We start from the raw sequence: 25,536 nt of genomic DNA, 5'->3' as shown, positions 1-25,536 counted from the left end.
TTATGAAAAAAGAGGAAAAAGTACAACTCCCAAAAAACATCGCAGACACAACAAGAAATCAAAAACCTTCAAGACTGAACCAAAACCAAACTGAATTAAGACAAAGTCCAACCCTGTAATAATATTAATGGAAATGTAGATAGGAGCTTTTCCGGATGATGTAACAACAACAACTGTTAGAGCAGAACTACAGAAAATTTTATAGATAAAATATGATATTAATACGAACACGGAAGGTCAAAAGTAATAACAGAACGAAAAGAACAGAATAAGTAGATGCATTTAAATATCTAGGCACAGAAATCGACAGCAATGCAAGCTAGAAACTCATAAATGCAACAAGGATGGACTCGAAGAACACACACTCATTTGGGGGGGACACTAACTGCGTATGGAGGATTCAAGAGAGCTAAGGAGAGTATGGAAAGCAAGGATGGTCCGGAGAAAAATCGGCAGACGATCTAATCGAACCTGAAGCAACAAGACCGAGCATGAAAGGAATATATACGTGCAGAACGACAGAGCAAATACTAAACATAAAACATCTACACCACTAAGTCGTATAAAAGATGTTTTAACACAATAAGTTGATATAATAATATGTTAATATCACAAAAAGTTGCTTCGAAAATATTTTCAAGGCGAAGGGACGGTCCTGCTGGGGCATGGTCGTAAATTTATGTTTACGTAAACGTAAATCCCTTTGGTAATATACTACAATATTTGCTTTACTAATATATATATATATATATATATATATATATATATATATATATATATATATATATATATATATATATATATATATATATATATATATATATAGGAACAGGAAACCGACATCCATTCATAAACAAGAGAATAACTGTAAAAACTTTCGTCCAAAGCCGTCTAGATTCCCAACAAAATAGATTCAGGAACAACCAAGTTAACCGAATTTTACATATCACCTTGAAATATATTAACCAGACGAGAGAATATCTAAATGATGATCGAACACTAACATTTTTTCTTTATTACAGACAAAAACACAATATAGAATCCATAATTTTAAAATATATCAAGGAACAAGCGAAATAGTTCGTGTATACTTAAAAATCAGGTATCTAAAGAAGTTATCCTTGTTTTCTTTCGTTATAAATATCGCCTAAATATCCATCAATTATCATCTCCGTAGAAAACACCTCAGAAAAAATAACCCGATCCAGATCAGCAACAAGAAACGGGAACCACCACTCCATCTGCAGAGTAATTGGTCCGTAATGCACTTCATTTTTCGAGGAATCGTCACCGACGAATCTCGCGGCCAGCAAACACGGTCCAATTAACTAATAAATCGATTCCGGCTCGTATGTGCTCGGTAACGCGACCGTTTTTTCCTTCGCTGACGCCAAACCACTGCTGCATCACTATTAATCGCGTTTTTTTATTGGTTCGTCTATTTTAATTCCCACTGCATCGCTTTCAGAATGAGAACGGAGGCTATTATTATTTTTGAGGTAAAAATATTCCATCTGCTCGAACATATGCAAACGCAACCTCGATTCTTCTTCGTTTTGGTTAAGCGAGCACTCTGATGTATTTGAATCTGTTATCATTGTCGTCTGTCACCCGGGGTATGACTGAATACGATGGAAAACAAATAAAATACTGAGCACGGCCAGCTTGGGCAAATGATAAATACCAACAGTTCTATATATAAGACACTAGATTCGAAGACATGGGATTGTCCTCTTCAACTCGTTAATGCTGTAGAACTTCTAACTTACTAACGATTAGTAAGTCATGAAACTGAATGTACAAAAATAATGTAAAAAAGTTACTTTCAAGCAGGGCCAGTTGGCGGAGGATTTACCACTGTTGTTTTTGAGAGAAATGTTGGTTTCTATACATAGCTACAATCAATAACATTTATATAAAATAAAATCGAGGTACATTTATGACATGGGAGGTGGGAGCGAAAGAGCAAATATATTTGCAGAACATCTGGAAGAAAGATACCATCCATCTCCGTTCAATCCCGTTCTGAAAGGATTGCAATGGTTACTCCTAGGTACGTTTTGGAAGAAATTAAGCACCACCTAGCACCAGGCTCTTCAAAGAACTCCACCGACAAGACGCGTGGAAAACCGCTGAAGTGAAAGTGAGACCAAAACAGGGCAAAAACCGCCCCATTTCTTCATCGTCAGTTCCGAGAGTTTTATACTCTTTGAGTGAAACGCTTCAAAATTTTCGAGCAAAGAAATGCCCACTCGACAACTGGCCAAGTACCTCGCAGATGTAACTGAAAAATCTCTAGAAAATAAAGTCGCTTATCCCTAAGCATTTCTACCTGCTATTAAAAACTTTGATTAATCGATACGTTCGTGTTAAACATGAAGAAACATATTCTGATATCCAGCTGACAAGGACTGGCGTGCCTCAAGGAAGTGCGTTGGGGTTAGTACTTTATCTCTTTTACATGAGTGATCTACCCACAATATTATGCAACACAACTGCTACCTTGCTCTTGATACGGCAATATTATCAGTACTCTTGATAAAGTTGCTATATGGACTCGAAAAATGGCGAATCAACTTGAATGAAGCAAAATCCACACACATTGAATTCACAAATAGGAATCATTTTATTAGTGGATAATAGTAGAAAGAAAAAACCTAATACCAACACACCTGTTTAGGTTTAAAAGCAAGCATTCAACAATTGACCAGGTCCACAGAATAACAGATGTTATTGAAAAAGCCTACGAAAGTAAAAAAGTATGCTCAGCCATATTCTTAGATGTAACACAAGCCTTCGATAAAGTTTGACATGAAGGCCTTGTTCACAAACTACAAAAAATGTTACCAAAACAACACAACGAACTACTAAAATCGTACTTTACAGCCAGAATATTTAGAGTTAAACAAGAAGAAGCTAACTCTACAATAAAATAATCTATAGCAGGAGTACCACAAAGTAGGGTACAATGGGGCCAATGCCTTTATCTACTTTACACTTGTGATATTCCACAAATGGGGAATATTACCACGGCTACATTTGCTGATGATACTGCGATTATAGCTGTCGGAGACAACAGCGAAGAAGCCTCACGAAAATTACAATTGCATGTGCAGTTCACCTATAAACAGACCGTACAAGCACCAATAACATTAAATTATAATATCATTCCATAAAGCAACAACGCTAAATATCTCGGAATGAATCTTGATGCAAAATTTCGCCGGAAGGAACATATAAAGAAGAAAAGCAAAGAACTGGAATTGAAATATAGGAAACTGTATTGGCTAATTGGAAGAAAATCACAATTATCAGTACATAATAAAATGATATTATATAAGCAAATACTGAAACCCATATGGATATACGGAGTTCAATTATGGGGATGTTCTGTAAAGAGTAACATAAATAAATTACAAATTATTCAGAACAAAGTCCTGAGAGGTATTGTGGGCGCACCCAAATACTATAAGACTGACTACCTACATCGAAACCTTCGGATACCCACACTCAGTCAAGAAATCAAGAGACTTGCAAGGGGGCATTAGGAAAGACTCCATTCTCATGAGAATATTGAAGTATTGCAACTTTTGGACACCACCAGAACAGGACACAGACTCAAAAGAATCAAACCATCTGATCTTGTGTAGTGTTGTGTAGCGAGGTGCATATAATAAAAAATATAACAGTAACATGTATAAACATTATTTCACCAGAGACTTAGATAGGGTCGATAGACCTAGATTTAAGTTACCAAAAGACAAACTGTAGGTCAGTCGAAAACAACTAGTAACAATGTAATAATTAAATAATAAAAAAAACTTTAAATGGCATGCAAGTTCCATACGCTAACACAACAAAATACTATAATAAGTTCCGGAAAATGTATTGGTTGCTTGGACGAAACTCCCAGCTAGCTGTAAACCTACAACAAGCTCATTTTACATCAGCAGATACTGAAACCAGTGTGGTGCTATGGAATTCGGCTGTAGAGCTGCGCTAGTGAGCTCAATGTCCAAGTAATTTGCTGGCTTCAAACTAAAGCACTAAAGCGTTTTGTCGTGTATTGTGCATCGAGACCTAGAACTGGATATGGTTAGGGACACTATCAGTAGATAGGTCGATACCCGTCAAAGAAGGCTCTGGAACCAGGTCAACACGTCCAGACTTCTAAATGCAGATGTCGTTACACGTTGCAAATGTCTAAATACTAAATGATTCAGTTGTTGTTAGTAGGTTAAGTCATACTAAAGTGTTAAGTGTTATTAATTATTAGTTGTGTTACTAGTTTTAATATATAAATTAATAGTAAAAAAAACATGTATGACATATGAAGACATTTTATATAAAATATTAAAATATATTTAGTAGAAGTAGTGAATCGTGCAAATCAAACCTCTGAATTAAATGTAATATTACTTATTTATATCACTTAACCCGAGAAAAAAATAAATCGAGAATTTAGACTGTCAAAGACAATTTCGAACAAAAATCGCGAACTAATTATTTCTTCCAGAAATGTTTACAGTCGACGAATGAATCCAAGAATCGGTGATAGGAGAAAGACAAAACGAAACCGTATCTAACGCAAACCTGGAAATGATATGTCGGCCAATGCTGGAGCAAAAATACCGCCCGAAACGGAACTTCGTGCGTCGAAAATGCCATTTCGCATGATAATCAATTCTAACCTTGGGGCAGTTTAGGTCTGGCTTAAAATTTAACTTGGATTTATTCGCACGACAAAAGGCCGAACGAGTATACGGATATAACGCGTGAAATCTGACTAGATCAACTGGTCTAGCCCAATATATTGGCTGCCGGGCCGAGTTCGACGTCATTGCTGTAGGATAAAAGAAGAATTTAACGTATATTCTTAGATCATCCCCTGGGGAGTTTATCGAAATACGTTCGGAGACGATTGCTAAAGTCCAACTTGCCGAAAAAACAACGGTTATATCAAGAAAAAAACACCATTTAACAGAAAACCGGGTGCTTACTTAAAGATATAGGTTAGAATCGCCACAGAGGAGGTTTCGATCTCGACCACAGGTACAGGTATAGGTTAGGATCGACGTAATGACGTGACAACTCGCCTCAACATCCGTACGTACTTGTCACCACAAAAACCATATTAGTTTATCGACGTTCGCAATCGAAGAATGCTATGGATAACAACGAAACGTTTCCATCGCACCTGACGCGGTCGAATTAGCGCAGCGACCAACGTTAGTTAAATAGCGAGTTTTTTCCGCTGCAAAATGCGGGCGAAACATAAACAACGAATACATCTCGGGTTTTACCTGCAAAAACACAAGAAAAACCTACCCGGTCGTGGTGGGCTGATTGAGAAAACAAAAGCACATCGGGCTGTCATCGGCGTTCCCTGTTACTAAGGGCGGCGGATCAACACACTTCGCGAACATAACGACCGGGCCGCGACGGGGTTCGCGATTTCGGACCTCGACGCCCGTCGATTGTTTCCACGGCACCCCCGTCCATATGGAGAATATTCGCCGAACATTGCCGCAAATCGTCCGGACCGTTGTTCATCGGTCGGATGTGTCAGACGTTTGTCTAGCGGATCGGCGTTGCCGCGCGAAAAAAATGGATTGAGGCGTTCGGCGTCGGCGCGACGTTGCCACCTCCGCTTTGGCGGAATTCCTGAGGATTTTCACCGGTGCCCGGAAAAAGATCTTGACGATTCACGAATGAAACAGTAATAAATGACAAGTTGACGAAAATATATATGGAATGAAACGTAAACGAATTATAAATTGACTTATTTTTGTCTTTTTTAATTGAAAAAAAAGAGGATTAATTAAAAAATACCAAAGACATGAATAAAGAGTCCAAGAATTTTTTTTTCTTTTTTCTAAACCAACATTAAAATAAACAAAAGGTCTTTTTTGCAGAAATAATGAAAATATTATATCAAAACGGTCTAATTGTATTCATATTCCTCTAACTTCATGTCACACTTTGAGAAAATAGGATTATGCAAAAAATAAAAGATGTTGGATTTTTTGTAACAAGATCTAAAACCTCATTAAAACTGGAGTTCTGATAAATATAAAAACTTCAACATAAAAAAAGATTCAATATCATTTATGAGCAGCATCTAAATAAAGGTTAATTATGAAAAAAAATTGTTTAACAGACTCCTCCATCAAATCCCTAGAACGTCAAATATCGATAACAAACCCAGCAATTGCTTCAGATTACTTCTAACATATTTTCTCGTTGGATTATATATAAGAAGAAGAAGGAAATATGTATCTTCAATTTTTGGCTCTGCTTTCTTCTGTCATTATAATCCATCAAAATTGTGCCTACACCAAATTGTGATAATATCAAGTAAGACTATAAAATGTACAGAATCTAAATAAAAGTAAATTATGGAATAAAAATTGTCGAAAATGCTCCTTCACCAAATCATTTTAATATCGAATATTGGTAATAAATGCAACAATCTCTTCAGAATAATCCTAAAATGGTTTCACCTTGGAATAGATACAAAAAGATGAAGAAATACCTTCATCTTTAGCTCCATTTCTTTTCACTTTTTGATCGGATCAAAATCGCCCATTCGCCAAATCATAATAATGTCAAGTTAAACACGACATATTTATATAAGATTCTATATAATTTATGAACAGAATTTAAATAAAGGTAAATTATGGGAAAATATCGTCAAACAGACTTCTCCACCTAACCATTTTAATATCGAATATCGATAACAAACCCAACGATTCTTTCAGATTATTTCTCATTAGCTTGGTCGAATGCGTATATTCACCCTTTACGATCTATTAAAATTTCATGATAATATCAAGTAATATATAAAAATAGTTATAATATTGTTTATGAGCAGAATCTAAATGTCTAAGTAAAGGTAATTTATGGAAAGGAATTATGGAACGGTCTCCTTCACCAAATCATTTTAACATCGAATATCGGTAACAAAGCCAACAATTCTTTCATATTAATTCTAAAATAGCTACGCACTGGCTAGTAAACAAAAAGAAAAACAAAAAATACTGGGTCCGGAGAGATATCTGGACCGTTCTCTTTCCTTTACGATCCATTAAAATACGCCTTCGTCAAATCATAATAATATCAACTAATATATAAAAAAAATCTTTAGAACATATTCAACAAAGTTAATCGAAAAAAAAAAGTGGAACAGGCTCATTCAACAAATCATTTTAACAGCGAATATTGCTAACAAACCCAACTATTTCTTCAGATTGTTTCGCATTGGCTTATATCCAAAGAAGAAGAAGAAATACTGGGTCCAAAGAAATACCTTCGCCGTTCTCTTCCCTATACGAACTAATAAAAATGCGCCTTCCCTATACACGTAAAGAAAATGAAATACTGCGTCCGTCGCGATAAAAACGTTTCGAACCACATTTACCACATTTAGACGGTTAACCGATATAAACAACGATTTTTAACGAAGCGGAACATCAACCTAACCTCGCCCACACCCGGAACGAACGAACCCGCGACAACGCCGACGATAAACAAACGATCTCGCGCGACCCCCCACAGATGTCCCCGCGCGCGGGAATCGGACGACGACGCGGCAACGCCGCAACGACCACGAGCTGTTGCCATGCCGAGCGGCCTTGGGGCCGGCGTTTTGCGCAGCGCGTCGGTCACCTTGCGACACCTGAAGGAAGCGGCGACGGCGGCGAGCAACTCCGCGCCGCGGACGGGGGCCCGGGGAGACCCGCGCCCCAACTCGCGGGGCCCCCCCGGCCGAGTTCAATGCCAAGGTTGGGGCGGCGGAGGGCGCGTGCGCCGTGGGCCGCAATGCGGAGCCCCCGGGAGTCGGCCGAGGCCCGTTGCGTAACGGCAGGAGGGGGTTGTGCGGTGGGGGGTGGAGGAAAACGAGCGGGGGGGAGGCTCTTGAGGACGACCTGAGGCTCGGCACGTAGGCTGGGCGTATGGCGCAACATTTAATGTCTTCAACTTTTGCTCAATAGTTACGGCGCTCTATTAATATTGTCTTCGAAATGAATAACGTTTAACGCGTCATGTTTATTCAGTAAATATTGACAAATTATCCTCGAAGTATTGATGTTTTACCAAATTCTAAGCCCAGTGGCTTGTTTATCAGGTCAAGAAGCCAATCGGTCTTTGCATAGTGACTTTCCAGTGGCATCATCACTTCAAACAACGAAAGATGAACGACTTCTGCATGGAAATACAGCTTTTGGATGGAAGATATGATGAACAGCATAAAAAAAAAACATCGAACAATATCAGCAACGACCAATCCTCAACACTACTGAAATTGAATGACGAATCAACAATATTGCAGCGACGACCATGACTGATGATGATGAGTTAGGTGCAACGCAGAGCTACGTCTTGAAATATACATGGTCTGTTAAGACATTAAGTCTCTTTACAAATATCAAAGAAAAAAAATGACTTCAAGCTTAAAAAATTACATTTAGTTTTTTCTTGTTACGAGTGGTAAAAAAATTAAATGACTTAACGTAGTAAAGTAAACAATGAGGGAAAACAACGACAAATTATCCTCGAAATATTAATGTTTCACCAAACCCAAAACCCAATGTTTTGTTCGCCAGGTCAAGAAGCATCTCTTTCACCATCATTATATCAAACAATGAAAGATGAGCAGCCTCTAAAACAGGCAAGGATCAAGATCATAAAGAACTGAAAAATACAAGACTAATTTTGTTCAAGGTCGGAACACTTGCGACTGATCGTCAATAGTACAAAGCCGAACATTTTAGTTCAGTAAAAATCAACAAATCGTCCTCGAACTATTGATGTTTTACCAAACCCCAGTGTTTTGTTTACCGAGCTCAGAGAATACTTGGTAAATTTTATGTTTCTTTGACATCTCTTTGCATAGTCATCTTTCATCATCATCAGTTCAAACAATAAAAGGTGAACGAATTCTGTGTCAAAATCAACCAGTCCTGAACAGATTATTTAAAAATCGGACCGATGACCATACGTTCGGCAAACAAACAACAAAATTTACTTCAAACTTGATTTATATAAACTACGATCAGTTCAAAGTTCTGCCACTCATCAGGAATGATAATTAACCACAACAGATTCCTAACACGGTATAGGGAATTGTTGATATTGGGTAAACTGTTCAAGTGTAGAACATCAAATGATCAGAAATCTGGAAACCATGTCAGTTTTGGTTTGGAACCACTATACAGAGAACCTTTTCTACCACGTATCATTTTGTCTTTGGCGGTTAAGATAGACTGCAGCTCTCCAACTTGAGCCTGATGACTTGTGACTGTTCCTTTTTGTTTGTACCGTTTCAGCGTGTTATTTCCACCAACTAACTCAATCATTCGCTAACCTCTATCTTTCCTAAACCGCTGCCTAGGAGTACTAACCTTTAAATAACTAAAATGCGCTAAAATGTCATACATTAATCATTGCTCTTTATGGAAAAAATACCCAAGATCAAGCCATGGAGCTCAGCTCCACGGACAATCGTTATGAGCAGCTTTTGAAAATTCTAGCGACCAAAAACGCAAAAGCCAGATGCTCATTGATTGAACGAATTTAGCTCATTAATTATGTCCAGGCAAAAGCATTAATAGTGATCAGTGACCGAGTAAAGAAAGGCAACTACTGATGAAAAATGTTTAGATTATGTTAGATCCTTAAAATCAACAAGTTAAAACCAGATAAACATGTAGCAATCGTTATATCTCAACCATGAAACAGTTGACCGTACCGCGCTAGTGATAGAGTCGAAACAAGTGACGTGTATGTTACGTAAAAACCATCTAGTAAAAACCCAATAACCAATAAAACAATGTTAATTACTTTGATGTATTACCGCAAAATATGAGACGATATTAATCAAAATCACAACAATATTCGAAGACAAGTTGAAGATGGTTTTAAAACAGTTTTGTTTTTATAACAGTACGTCTTGTGAAGTACACAGGCGTCAAATTGTGTTCTCCTAATTCCTACGGTAAATACCATGTTAGTGAAGGTATAGCTGTCAAAATTTGAGGTTATGATAACTATGAAATGCCATCGGTCGATGCAATTTTTTCGAGAAATTGTTTTTCTGACTGTTACTCCGCCAGTAATACATTGACTGGTTTAGAACAGTAATCCAGAGAAGTACCTTAATATTTTCGAATGGTCAGATTCCCAAATATAAGTGCTTGAACGTTTTTTTTGACAAATGTTGAATCCAATGTTGTTCCAATTTTTTAGCACTAAAAAACGACTGTTCGATGAAAAAAACATTATAATAGATGAGAGGGAAATAATTCATAACAATGCCTGGGAATAACAGGAGTAGCAACACTAGCAAAGATGATTTTATTGTTCTTGCGAACAGGGTCAGTGCTCAACCATATACACCAAAATGAAATGAAGGGGAAATACAGTGATATCAAAATGACTTTATTAGTAAACACCGTAGAGAAGAAAACAAAAACTAAATGTAAAATTCGGCCTCCAGGATATACCACCGCATAAAAAACGCGCTTAGAACTCTAACTCATAGGTGGTATGGAAAAGAGTTCAATGTAAATATAATAAAATACAACCCTAACCTACAAACTATTGTAATTGCTGGTTTAAGTCCTTCGATAATATATGCATTCGATGTATTATAATGTTAAAATAAATTATCTTTGAAAACATTATTTTTGTTTTTTTTTTCATTTAGATTAGAATTTTCTTGTATGTCGAAGCCAAAATGAACTGACACTCAGCGTCGATGCGGCAACATTGTGACGTTTTGACGTCATCAATTCACATGACGCGGGCGTATTGTTTGATTGAACGGACGAATATAATAATTTTTAAAAAATCATTCGCTATGAACTCAAAATGTACATAAACACAAACGACAACACCAAGCATCAGTCTTGCATAATATGCTAAACAAAGGAGCCCGAATCTGTTCCACCTCTGACCCTCCATACCCCTCCCCCCGCACCAAATTCTTGAAACCTTTTTTTACCGTCGACCTTGAACAGATGCACTGACCGTCCATCCGGATCTCTGCCATCGCCGCTGCCACCATTCCTCCTTGCTGCTGCTGCAATATATTGCGCAACAGACAGCATCGCATCTATCTCGGAGGCGACGCTGGCGGAAACGGTACTTTTTTTCGGTCAGGAGAGGCCGTGATTCACTCGTCCGCGAGGAGGAGGAGCGAACGAGGGGCGGGGCCTGGAGAGGGCGTGGCCCGACGCCCGATCGCCTATAAAGGGACCGCCAGGGGGTGGTGGGTGGCGCGCTACCTACCACAAAACGTAGAGATAGGGAACGGCACACCCGTGTGACCAAAAGTCTTGGGTTATATTCGTTTCTTTCTATTTTTGCGTATAATTTTAGGGAAATTTGTTATGACAATGTTATTTATTTAAATACAAAAACATTATTACCTTTATAGATTAGATACAACTAAAAATATTCTAGATAGTCATTGTAACAAGCAAATTGAAAATAATTTAGGTGAATCTGAAGAAGAAAAAAGCAGAATAGGGACGTAAGCAAAATTTCTCAAAAATTTACATTATGTGCCTTGCAGATAAAAAATGGTATGGAAAACGGAGCAGGTTACTATAAAATGTTCCATGAATATTTGCTAAATCTTAAAATTGAATGTGTGTTTTTATCATTGTTAATTATTTATTTACTTTTGTAATTCTACCGTCGTAATCTCTAAAATGTGTATATATCATTCTTTAGTTAAAATAACAGTCAAGTCTACCTACACGTTAATATAATATGATTCATGTTTACAATTTGAATTTATCGGTCTTCATGTCCTTTATGATGAATTTATTTTTGTTATTATTACAAACAATTGAGTGGTTATACACTAGCCTAATTGTTGAACTATGTCAATGTTTAAATCAAAAACACCATTAAACATATTTAAATAAAATCAGTTCAAGATATTACCTTCAAATTCATCGTTTTGATTTTATATATTATATTATACCAATTTAGTCGGTATCTATAAATTATTTTTACAACTGAATTGGTTTATAACTGATATAAAGCCAAGGTTAACCTTAAATATTTTAACAAAACTGCTCATCGACAATCTACAATAAAATTTTCATATTTTCTAATTAAAAATCAACTAACCAAGTAGTTCATTTAAAAATGTACTTCTTTCCTTCTTCAAACATGATTAATATTTAATTACTAATCTAATATCCACTAGTAAACACGCGACATACGTAGAAAAAAATAATGAAACAGTAGACAACTTTTATTATTAGAAGTATACCATATGGCAAAAAAATTAATCGACTAGGAATACACGATTATACCCGATGGGCAATTCCGATTATGCCCGAGCGCACAGGGCATGTAGCACAAGCCTTCGATATGGTTTGGCATCAAGACCTTGTTCGTAAACTACAGAAAATGTTACCAAAACAATACAACGAACTATTAAAATCGTACTTTACAACCTGAATGTTTAGAGTCAAACAAGAAGCTTACTCTACTATAAAAGAAGCTAAAGCAGGTGTACCACAAGGAAGTGTACTGGGGCCAATGCTTTATCTACTATACATTTGTGATATACAACAAATGGAGAATATTACGATGGCTACATTTGCTGAAGATACTGCGATTATAGCAGTGAAGAAGCCTCATGAAAATTACAACAAGCAAGTGACAATATAAATAATTGGACACAAGCTTAAAAAATAAAAATTAACGAAAGTGAATCTGTGCATGTGCAGTCCACCTACAATCAGACCGTACAACACCAATAACATTAAATTATACTATCATTCCATATAGCAACAACGCTAAATATCTCGGAATGAATCTTGATGCAAAACTTCGCTGGAAGGAACATATAAAGAAGAAAAGAACTGGAATTGAAATATAGGAAAATGTACCGGCTAATTGGAAAAAAATCACAATTATCAGTACATAATAAATTGCTATTATATAAGCAAATATTGAAACCTATATGGACATACGGAGTTCAATTATGGGGATGTTCCGTAAAGAGTAACATAAACAAAATACAAATTTTTCAGAACAAAGTCCTGAGAGGTATTGTGGGCGCACCCAAATACTATAAGACTGACTACCTACATCGAAACCTTCGGATACCCACACTCAGTCAAGAAATCAAGAGACTTGCAAGGGGGCATTAGGAAAGACTACATTCTCATGAGAATGTTGAAGTATTGCAGCTTTTGGATACCACCAGAACAGGACACAAACTCAAAAGAATCAAACCATCTGATCTTGTGTGGTGTTGTGTAGCGAGGTGCATCTAATAAAAAATACAGCAGGGACATGTATAAACATTATCTCACTAGAGATCGAGATAGGGCCGACGGGTCCCCCTAGTTATATACCTAGATTTAAGTTATCATAAAGACAAATTGTAGGTTAGTCGGTAACGACTAGTAACAATGGAATAATTAAATAATTTAAAAAAAAATTAGTTTAAGTCCTTCGATAAATATTACATAGTACTATAATGTTGAAATACATATTTTATAACATTATTTTCGTTTCATTATCTTATGTTGATGATTTTTTGTAAGAGCAAAAATAAAGGAAAACTTAAATTTGATGCGGCAACGTCGCATTATAAGTTTTGATGACGTGCACTGGCAGTCTTATCGGAAATACTTTAAGTCTCCATATCATACGCTACCTACCTAGTTCCATGGGATACAGCCACGAATTGATGTCCAGGATCAGGTCCATCTTGAACGACTCTGACTCGCAGTGGAGGCGGCTGACTGAAAAGCAGAAAGAAAAAAAATACAACAATTAATAAACGATAATCGGAAAAACCGCAGCTATATATTTATATATGTATACGAATAAAAAAAAACGATAAACGAAACCGCTAACGCTTCGTGACTAATCGGAGGTCGTTATGGTCGCGCGGGGGGGTTTGCTAGAGGACGGACGGTAGGCGTCGGATCTCGCCTCCCCCAAAATGCGTACACACGCAGCGAACACGAAAATGGCGAAGACGCCGATCACGAACCGTAGCTGCTGACCCCCACCACCAAGAACCACCCTCGGCGCCACCCGCGCCACTTTTGTTTGTTTTCGATTTTCGGGCGACGTCGTGACGTCATCGCGTGGCGTCTGTTTTGACGTGGGTCCCAAGGCTTCCCGATACGCAGTCAGGACCAAACCGCTCCTTCCTATAACAGGTCAATTGAAAAGTCACCAGTTCAAAAGTTTAAAAGACCAAATGATTTTAAATGACCGTAAATTGAAACTGAATGAAATAGCAGACACTCTAAAGATATCAACTGAACGTGTACATCATATCATTCACGAATACTTGGGTATGAGAAAGCTCTGTGCTAAGTAGGTGCCGCGTGGGCTCACTTCACCAAAAACAACGACGAGTTGATGATTCGGAGCAGTGTTTGAAGATGATCAGCGTAATAAACCCGAGTTTTTGCGTCGATATGCGACAATGGATGAAACACGGCTCCATCATTTCACTCCAAAGTCCAATCGACAGTCATCCGAGTGGACTGCACGCGATGAACCCGCTCCAAAGCGTGGGAAAACGCAACAGTCGGCTGGCAAGGTTATGGCATCTGTATTTTGGGATGCGTATGGAATAATTTTCATTGACTACCTTGAAAAAGGAAGAACCATCAACAGCGACTATTATAAAGCGTTATTGGACATTTGAAGAAAAAGAAAGTGTTGTTTCCAAGACGATGCACCGTGTCACAAGTCAGTGAAAACGATGGCAAAATTCCATCCATTCACCGTATTTTCCAGATCTGACCCCCAGCGACTATTTCCTGTTCTCAGATCTTAAAAAAATGCTCGCTGGGAAGACATTTTCTTCGTATTAAGAGGTGATCACTGAAACTGAGGCCTATTTTGAAGCAAAGGACAAATCGTACTACAAAAATGGTATCGAAAAGTTGGAGGGTCGTTATAATCAGTGTATCACCTTTGAAGGGACTTATGTTGAATAAAAAATAATAATTTAGCCAAAAAAAAAATGTGTTTTACTATTGTAGACCGGGGACTTTTCAATTGACCTGCTATATCAGGCCTAAAGGATTGACACAGTGTGTCAGTGCGTATCAAATCGCATCTGGTACATTTGTGACTAACTTCATGTTGGATTATTACCTCTTTTCGTTGTTTCATTTCGCCGAAGCGTGCGAAAAACATTTTTTGTGCAACAACAACAATGAGCCGTGCCATGTCTGAACAACGCTTCACTTTTTATGAAGATACCAAAAAAACATTAATCGATCCAAAAGATATCGCTCTTTCGAGATAGAATCGATAGATTATCCGCACGATGCGAAAAAAGAGCGGCTGTCGGACAAAACTTTGAATAAAATCCATCGTACCTATTTTTCACAACAAAACTTAAAATTAAAAAAAAACAATCCTATAAATCTAATCTCTAAGCCTAAAATATAACTACACATTTTATTTAATCAATATAAATGTCAATCACTTATATAGTACCGCTTAAACGATGTAAAACTCGAAATACACAAAATCTAGACCACACGTACAAGGTCGACATCTTTTAATAAAACACACCGAAACTGGCCTGAGTATTATTTCGACATACGTAAAATACCGAACCGAATTTCTTACAAACAAATTTAAAAAGGTACACGAGTATCTTAATTACAGAACATAAGTGGCTAATAAAGCCATATTGATATGCCCTTGTAGACTCTATCAATGCCAAAATCACGAAAACTAGACGTACAACAAATCAGAAAAAATCAAATATTCCTAATAACAATAACAAAAAAAAAGCGGGCTTGGTGGCGCAGTGGTAAAGGCGATGGGACGGTCCTCCTACTGTTGCGATAGCTGCGGGTTCGAATCCTACAGGGACATGGCCGTAAAAACCGGCAGACCAAGTTGGATCTTATATTTCCAGATTGGATTTCAAAATCACCGCTCGACAATCGACCAAGTGCACTCAGTAACAGCGGTTGTTGAAAAGGTATTCGAAGAAACGAATTACTGCCCTGTAATATTCCTGGACGTCTCGCAAGTTTTTGACCGGGTATGACATTTGAGATTAATCTACTTAACTGTTTATACGGCTTTATAAATTGTTTATTCCAATATTCCATTTATATTCATTGGAACATTTCGTTCTACAGTTAAAACAGACCTATCTCCGAAAATAATTTAATATTTACAAAATACTCTTCAGGGAACATTCTTAAAGGGCTAACCTTTGACAATACGAAAAACAAAACGATTATTTCAAATTTATAGGCCAAAATACTCACCCCCCTAATAACCGATCCATAATATTTACCAAGCATCAAGGCAAAAATTAAGATCACGGCAACACCGCATTATTACTCAATCGCTATGAAAATTAGCCGTAACCAACTGCAACGAAAACTCAGAGAAAAAAAATGAAGTAAACGTCGATAATCAACTATGAATCATCCGAATACCAGTAGTTCTAAGGCAAGAATTTCCAAACACAAACCGATACGTTCTTGAGTTCGAATCCCCCCATCGTTTTCAATCATCAACAACGAGGTCACGCGGAAACGAGGCCTTATTTTGTGTACGAGACGAGATGCAACAAAGCAGAACCGGTGGACCCACGCCACATTCCAAATCGACGACAACAATAACAATCTCTAATCGGTTAAAAACCGAATAATGATTCGCTAGTCCAGTAACAATTTAAAACGTATATAACGTTGCGTCAGAACCGAGTCGCAATATCACGGTATATTCGCCCGAACCATCACCCCAACACGCACTAACATTACTAGTAGGCCGTGACTCGAAAACAAAAACCACCCAAAAACAAATCGTTACCTGTTCGTCGGATTTATGCAATCGCTGGGCCATATTGGCGTGACGTAGTGGGCGCGCGAGGCTGTCAAAATAATGGTGTGACACAGGACGGCGGACGGAGTTTAGGGAAGAGTGTGGAAAAACCACAACAAGAACGCGGAGGCGACGGCACAAGCGAAACGGTATTGCGCGATTGTTTACCCAGATATTCGCGATTTCGAGTTCGGGGTCTGGGGAATAAAATACGACTGCGTACGCCCACGCGCAATGTCGTTCTTGACATTGAACTCGATAGAAGGCGCTGGACGTGCGGACGCGAACGGTAGTCCGGGCGTCGATGTACGGCGATCGATGATCGATTACGGCGAAAAGAAAGTCGAACGGGTGGCGTGTCGTGATTGGTTCGAAATGGGCATGCGTGCTTGCTTTTCATTGATATTTGTTGGAGTATTCTGTTGTATAGTTTTTTTATATTGGTTATCCCAATGTTATAGTATATAAGATATATTTGTCCTAATAACAACTGTTATACTATTTGTATATTGTAATTTATATTCGTTGGAACATTTCGTTCTATAGTTTTTTTAGGTTAGGTTGGTTTAGGTTCGTTGACAATATGTAAGTCTCTCAATAATAGTATAAAACATATAGCCAATTCAATATAGCAGTGACACGAGTGTCAATATGTGTCTGACTAAAGTTGTAAATTCGTTTTACAGTCGGACGATACCATCCTTGTCATTTTATTCTATTTAAAAAGAGATAGAGTGCTGGTAGAGAGGTTCGAATATTTAAAGGAATGAGCCTGCAAAAGTTGTCCGTTAGCCAAACATCTGAAAATTCTTCAAAATATTATAATTATGGGTTATAAACCGACAAATATAACCTTAAATTCGTCAAAAACCGTGTTTATGCGAAACAGGTGACGAATCAAGATCAGCTTGGGTTTCAGAGATTAAATATACGAAATGTATAAAACAGTAAGTAGTTTTTTCAATCGAAACATAATTTGGTACAATTATTTCAGAGAAAATTGTTAGTCTGGAAAGTATCCACAAAGATCCAAAAGATATAGAGCTCTTTGAGGGATGTAGTATATGTAAGTGGTGTAAAGATAACTCACGAAAAAATCGAACCTACAGAGCTTGCTTTTAAAAGAATACAATTTTTAAAAACATACAACAAAATCAAGGAAGAAATATATCAATTTATATATTTAAATGAGACATGAATATTTCAGAATGGTACATTGAGTTGCTCTTGGCAAAATGATAATAAATATAGTGTAAAGACAACAAAAGTTGATGGAAAAAGGTAAACGCTGGAATAACTATCGATTAGGTTTTGTTAGTCATAACATTTATTCATCACAGACATATAGTTCTTCATGCTGGAAACAGGAATGGTTTTATACCTGGTGTAGAATTAGTGTTTCTCTAAGTCCAAGGGTGACTACCATGAAGAAATGAACCATAACTTGTCTTTGCAGTAGTTTGAAAATCAGCTTTTAAGGTATTTGGAGGAACCACGAGTTATTGTTCTGTACAATGCACCATATCTACCATATATATAGTATACTGGTGGGGAAAATCCCAACAAAGGCTGCAATTAAGGAATGGCTTAAAGTATATAAAATAAGTTTCAAATATAATAATAAGAAATCATGTTAAAGAATGAAGTATTTTAAATTGTTACTCGGTAAATATAAACGAAATATTTAATTGCATTTTATGTGATTTACTTTTTTAGAAATAAGCCTGAGAAAAGATACATAGTACATCCGATTACTGAATGTTATGTCCACACAGTACATCTTCCTCCCTATCACTGCATTTTTAATCCAATTGAGTTGATATGGGATATTGCAAAGAATTATTACAATAGATATTCAGATCGAGAAAAAGATAAAAGATAAAGATAAAATTCTCAAAATAGATGTATTTTGGGGTGAAAGAAACGAAAATCCGTGTTAAATCGGCCTAGCATTTATAGTTCTTAAGATAAGGGACATAAACCGAAATTCGTGAATTTCTTGAAAATACACTTTTCATTGCATAACTTAAAAACTAAAGGCTGTATAAAGATCAATATACTACCATTCGATGCAGCGTAAAATTCTTCATAATCGCTGTAATTTTCATTGGCCTGTCATTATTTGGACAGAAATGACAACAAAAACCTTCAAAATGGGTAAAAATCGCAAATTTTCACGACTATATATATGGAAAAATTGCCAATTTTTTTCACATCTCAGATAAAGATAAAATTCTCAAAATAGATGTATTTTGGGGTGAAAGAAACGAAAATCCATGTTAAATCGGCCTAGCATTTATAGTTCTTAAGATAAGGGACATAAACCGAAATTCGCGAATTTCTTGAAAATACACTTTTCATTGCATAACTTAAAAACTAAAGGCTGTATACAGATCATTATACTACCATTCGATGCAGCGTAAAATTCTTCATAATCGCTGTAATTTTCATTGGCCTGTCATTATTTGGACAGAAATGACAACAAAAACCTTCAAAATGGGTAAAAATCGCAAATTTTCACGACTATATATATGGAAAAATTGCCAATTTTTTTCACATCTCAGATAAAGATAAAATTCTCAAAATAGATGTATTTTGGGGTGAAAGAAACGAAAATCCATGTTAAATCGGCCTAGCATTTATAGTTCTTAAGATAAGGGACATAAACCGAAATTCGCGAATTTCTTGAAAATACACTTTTCATTGCATAACTTAAAAACTAAAGGCTGTATACAGATCATTATACTACCATTCGATGCAGCGTAAAATTCTTCATAATCGCTGTAATTTTCATTGGCCTGTCATTATTTGGACAGAAATGACAACAAAAACCTTCAAAATGGGTAAAAATCGCAAATTTTCACGACTATATATATGGAAAAAGTGCCAATTTTTTTTACCTCTCAGATTAAGATAAAATTCTCAAAATAGATGTATTTTGGGGTGAAAGAAACGAAAATCCGTGTTAAATCGGCCTAGCATTTATAGTTCTTAAGATAAGGGACATAAACCGAAATTCGCGAATTTCTTGAAAATACACTTTTCATTGCATAACTTAAAAACTAAAGGCTGTATACAGATCATTATACTACCATTCGATGCAGCGTAAAATTCTTCATAATCGCTGTAATTTTCATTGGCCTGTCATTATTTGGACAGAAATGACAACAAAAACCTTCAAAATGGGTAAAAATCGCAAATTTTCACGACTATATATATGGAAAAAGTGCCAATTTCTTTTACCTCTCAGATTAAGATAAAATTCTCAAAATAGATGTATTTTGGGGTGAAAGAAATGAAAATCCGTGTTAAATCGGCCTAGCATTTATAGTTCTTAAGATAAGGGACATAAACCGAAATTCGCGAATTTCTTGAAAATACACTTTTCATTGCATAACTTAAAAACTAAAGGCTATATAAAGATCAATATACTACCATTCGATGCAGCATAAAATTCTTCATAATCGCTGTAATTTTCACTGGCCTGTCATTATTTGGACAGAAATGACAACAAATACCTTCAAAATCGCAAATTTTCAGGACTATATATAATTGCCAAATTTTTTCACCTCTCAGATTAAGATAAAATTCTCAAAATAGATGTATTTTGGGGTGAAAGAAACGAAAATCCATGTTAAATCGGCCTAGCATTTATAGTTCTTAAGATAAGGGACATAAACCGAAATTCGCGAATTTCTTGAAAATACACTTTTCATTGCATAACTTAAAAACTAAAGGCTATATAAAGATCAATATACTACCATTCGATGCAGCATAAAATTCTTCATAATCGCTGTAATTTTCACTGGCCTGTCATTATTTGGACAGAAATGACAACAAAAACCTTCAAAATCGCAAATTTTCAGGACTATATATAATTGCCAAATTTTTTCACCTCTCAGATTAAGATAAAATTCTCAAAATAGATGTATTTTGGGGTGAAAGAAACGAAAATCCGTGTTAAATCGGCCTAGCATTTATAGTTCTTAAGATAAGGGACATAAACCGAAATTCGCGAATTTCTTGAAAATACACTTTTCATTGCATAACGTAAAAACTAAAGGCTGTATAAAGATCATTATACTACCATTCGATGCAGCGTAAAATTCTTCATAATCGCTGTAATTTTCATTGGCCTATCATTATTTGGACAGAAATGACAACAAAAACCTTCAAAATGGGTAAAAATCGCAAATTTTCACGACTATATATATGGAAAAAGTGCCAATTTTTTTTACCTCTCAGATTAAGATAAAATTCTCAAAATAGATGTATTTCGGGGTGAAAGAAACGAAAATCCGTGTTAAATCGGCCTAGCATTTATAGTTCTTAAGATAAGGGACATAAACCGAAATTCGCGAATTTCTTGAAAATACACTTTTCATTGCATAACTTAAAAATTAAAGGCTGTATAAAGATCATTATACTACCATTCGATGCAGCGTAAAATTCTTCATAATCGCTGTAATTTTCATTGGCCTGTCATTATTTGGACAGAAATGACAACAAAAACCTTCAAAATGGGTAAAAATCGCAAATTTTCACGACTATATATATGGAAAAAGTGCCAATTTTTTTTACCTCTCAGATTAAGATAAAATTCTCAAAATAGATGTATTTTGGGGTGAAAGAAACGAAAATCCGTGTTAAATCGGCCTAGCATTTATAGTTCTTAAGATAAGGGACATAAACCGAAATTCGTGAATTTCTTGAAAATACACTTTTCATTGCATAACTTAAAAACTAAAGGCTGTATAAAGATCAATATACTACCATTCGATGCAGCATAAAATTCTTCATAATCGCTGTAATTTTCATTGGCCTGTCATTATTTGGACAGAAATGACAACAAAAACCTTCAAAATCGCAAATTTTCACGACTATATATAATTGCCAAATTTTTTCACCTCTCAGATTAAGATAAAATTCTCAAAATAGATGTATTTTGGGGTGAAAGAAACGAAAATCCATGTTAAATCGGCCTAGCATTTATAGTTCTTAAGATAAGGGACATAAACCGAAATTCGTGAATTTCTTGAAAATACACTTTTCATTGCATAACTTAAAAACTAAAGGCTATATAAAGATCAATATACTACCATTCGATGCAGCATAAAATTCTTCATAATCGCTGTAATTTTCACTGGCCTGTCATTATTTGGACAGAAATGACAACAAAAACCTTCAAAATCGCAAATTTTCAGGACTATATATAATTGCCAAATTTTTTCACCTCTCAGATTAAGATAAAATTCTCAAAATAGATGTATTTTGGGGTGAAAGAAACGAAAATCCATGTTAAATCGGCCTAGCATTTATAGTTCTTAAGATAAGGGACATAAACCGAAATTCGCGAATTTCTTGAAAATACACTTTTCATTGCATAACTTAAAAACTAAAGGCTATATAAAGATCAATATACTACCATTCGATGCAGCATAAAATTCTTCATAATCGCTGTAATTTTCACTGGCCTGTCATTATTTGGACAGAAATGACAACAAAAACCTTCAAAATCGCAAATTTTCAGGACTATATATAATTGCCAAATTTTTTCACCTCTCAGATTAAGATAAAATTCTCAAAATAGATGTATTTTGGGGTGAAAGAAACGAAAATCCGTGTTAAATCGGCCTAGCATTTATAGTTCTTAAGATAAGGGACATAAACCGAAATTCGCGAATTTCTTGAAAATACACTTTTCATTGCATAACTTAAAAACTAAAGGCTGTATACAGATCATTATACTACCATTCGATGCAGCATAAAATTCTTCATAATCGCTGTAATTTTCACTGGCCTGTCATTATTTGGACAGAAATGACAACAAAAACCTTCAAAATCGCAAATTTTCAGGACTATATATAATTGCCAAATTTTTTCACCTCTCAGATTAAGATAAAATTCTCAAAATAGATGTATTTTGGGGTGAAAAAAAACGAAAATCCGTGTTAAAGCGGCCTAGCATTTATAGTTCTTAAGATAAGGGACATAAACCGAAATTCGCGAATTTCTTGAAAATACACTTTTCATTGCATAACTTAAAAACTAAAGGCTGTATACAGATCATTATACTACCATTCGATGCAGCGTAAAATTCTTCATAATCGCTGTAATTTTCATTGGCCTGTCATTATTTGGACAGAAATGACAACAAAAACCTTCAAAATGGGTAAAAATCGCAAATTTTCACGACTATATATATGGAAAAATTGCCAAATTTTTTCACCTCTCAGATAAAGATAAAATTCTCAAAATAGATGTATTTTGGGGTGAAAGAAACGAAAATCCGTGTTAAATCGGCCTAGCATTTATAGTTCTTAAGATAAGGGACATAAACCGAAATTCGTGAATTTCTTGAAAATACACTTTTCATTGCATAACTTAAAAACTAAAGGCTGTATACAGATCATTATACTACCATTCGATGCAGCGTAAAATTCTTCATAATCGCTGTAATTTTCATTGACCTGTTATTATTTGAACAGAAATGACAACAAAAACCTTCAAAATGGGTAAAAATCGCAAATTTTCACGACTATATATATAGAAAAATTGCCAATTTTTTTTACCTCTCAGATTAAGATAAAATTCTCAAAACAGATGTATTTCGGGGTGAAAGAAACGAAAATCCGTGTTAAATCGGCCTAGCATTTATAGTTCTTAAGATAAGGGACATAAACCGAAATTCGCGAATTTCTTGAAAATACACTTTTCATTGCATAACTTAAAAATTAAAGGCTGTATAAAGATCAATATACTACCATTCGATGCAGCGTAAAATTCTTCATAATCGCTGTAATTTTCATTGGCCTATCATTATTTGGACAGAAATGACAACAAAAACCTTCAAAATGGGTAAAAATCGCAAATTTTCACGACTATATATATGGAAAAAGTGCCAATTTTTTTTACCTCTCAGATTAAGATAAAATTCTCAAAATAGATGTATTTTGGGGTGAAAAAAAACGAAAATCCGTGTTAAAGCGGCCTAGCATTTATAGTTCTTAAGATAAGGGACATAAACCGAAATTCGCGAATTTCTTGAAAATACACTTTTCATTGCATAACTTAAAAACTAAAGGCTGTATAAAGATCAATATACTACCATTCGATGCAGCATAAAATTCTTCATAATCGCTGTAATTTTCATTGGCCTGTCATTATTTGGACAGAAATGACAACAAAAACCTTCAAAATCGCAAATTTTCACGACTATATATAATTGCCAAATTTTTTCACCTCTCAGATTAAGATAAAATTCTCAAAATAGATGTATTTTGGGGTGAAAGAAACGAAAATCCATGTTGAATCGGCCTAGCATTTATAGTTCTTAAGATAAGGGACATAAACCGAAATTCGTGAATTTCTTGAAAATACACTTTTCATTGCATAACTTAAAAACTAAAGGCTGTATAAAGATCAATATACTACCATTCGCTGCAGCGTAAAATTCTTCATAATCGCTGTAATTTTCATTGGCCTGTCATTATTTGGACAGAAATGACAACAAAAACCTTCAAAATCGCAAATTTTCACGACTATATATAATTGCCAAATTTTTTCACCTCTCAGATAAAGATAAAATTCTCAAAATACATGTATTTTGGGGTGAAAGAAACGAAAATCCATGTTAAATCGACCTAGCATTTATAGTTCTTAAGATAAGGGACATAAACCGAAATTCGTGAATTTCTTGAAAATACACTTTTCATTGCATAACTTAAAAACTAAAGGCTGTATAAAGATCAATATACTACCATTCGCTGCAGCGTAAAATTCTTCATAATCGCTGTAATTTTCATTGGCCTGTCATTATTTGGACAGAAATGACAACAAAAACCTTCAAAATCGCAAATTTTCACGACTATATATAATTGCCAAATTTTTTCACCTCTCAGATAAAGATAAAATTCTCAAAATACATGTATTTTGGGGTGAAAGAAACGAAAATCCATGTTAAATCGACCTAGCATTTATAGTTCTTAAGATAAGGGACATAAACCGAAATTCGTGAATTTCTTGAAAATACACTTTTCATTGCATAACTTAAAAACTAAAGGCTGTATAAAGATCAATATACTACCATTCGCTGCAGCGTAAAATTCTTCATAATCGCTGTAATTTTCATTGGCCTGTCATTATTTGGACAGAAATAACAACAAAAACCTTCAAAATGGGTAAAAATCGCAAATTTTCACGACTATATATATGGAAAAAGTGCCAATTTCTTTTACCTCTCAGATTAAGATAAAATTCTCAAAATAGATGTATTTTGGGGTGAAAGAAATGAAAATCCGTGTTAAATCGGCCTAGCATTTATAGTTCTTAAGATAAGGGACATAAACCGAAATTCGTGAATTTCTTGAAAATACACTTTTCATTGCATAACTTAAAAACTAAAGGCTGTATAAAGATCAATATACTACCATTCGATGCAGCGTAAAATTCTTCATAATCGCTGTAATTTTCACTGGCCTGTCATTATTTGGACAGAAATGACAACAAAAACCTTCAAAATCGCAAATTTTCAGGACTATATATAATTGCCAAATTTTTTCACCTCTCAGATTAAGATAAAATTCTCAAAATAGATGTATTTTGGGGTGAAAGAAACGAAAATCCGTGTTAAATCGGCCTAGCATTTATAGTTCTTAAGATAAGGGACATAAACCGAAA

At 35.5% G+C, this 25,536-nt stretch overlaps 2 protein-coding genes across 4 annotated transcripts in view; both read right to left on the bottom strand.

The window, feature by feature from the left end:
* The window catches only part of Rpb8 (DNA-directed RNA polymerases I, II, and III subunit Rpb8), a 47,317-nt gene that overhangs the window by 10,475 nt on the left and 11,306 nt on the right, over positions 1 to 25,536 (bottom strand). Inside the window, exon 2 of the mRNA XM_076412889.1 lies at positions 13,695 to 13,778. Coding sequence (XP_076269004.1) covers positions 13,695 to 13,778 — 84 coding nt within the window. The remainder of the gene's footprint in view (positions 1 to 13,694; positions 13,779 to 25,536) is intronic.
* Positions 5,860 to 11,770, bottom strand: LOC143201679 (uncharacterized). Of its 3 annotated transcripts, none has more exons than XM_076412894.1 (3): positions 8,735 to 11,050; positions 8,424 to 8,507; positions 5,860 to 8,375 (listed from the first exon to the last, which is right to left on the bottom strand). In XM_076412894.1, the coding sequence occupies exon 3, from the start codon at positions 7,965 to 7,967 to the stop codon at positions 7,665 to 7,667; it is 303 nt and encodes a 100-aa protein (XP_076269009.1). In that variant the 5' UTR covers positions 7,968 to 8,375; positions 8,424 to 8,507; positions 8,735 to 11,050; the 3' UTR covers positions 5,860 to 7,664. The 3 variants fall into 3 exon arrangements, with proteins under 3 accessions (XP_076269009.1, XP_076269010.1, XP_076269008.1); XM_076412895.1 differs by having other exon boundaries at positions 8,742 to 11,050; XM_076412893.1 differs by having other exon boundaries at positions 8,424 to 11,770.

This window comes from Rhynchophorus ferrugineus, unplaced genomic scaffold, assembly GCF_030347505.1.
Source record: "Rhynchophorus ferrugineus isolate W39M unplaced genomic scaffold, kcgeb_rfMv2 rfM8, whole genome shotgun sequence".
NCBI lineage: Eukaryota > Metazoa > Arthropoda > Insecta > Coleoptera > Curculionidae > Rhynchophorus > Rhynchophorus ferrugineus.
Note: the sequence above shows the minus strand (reverse complement) of the source record. Positions and strands in the feature narration are given on the sequence as shown.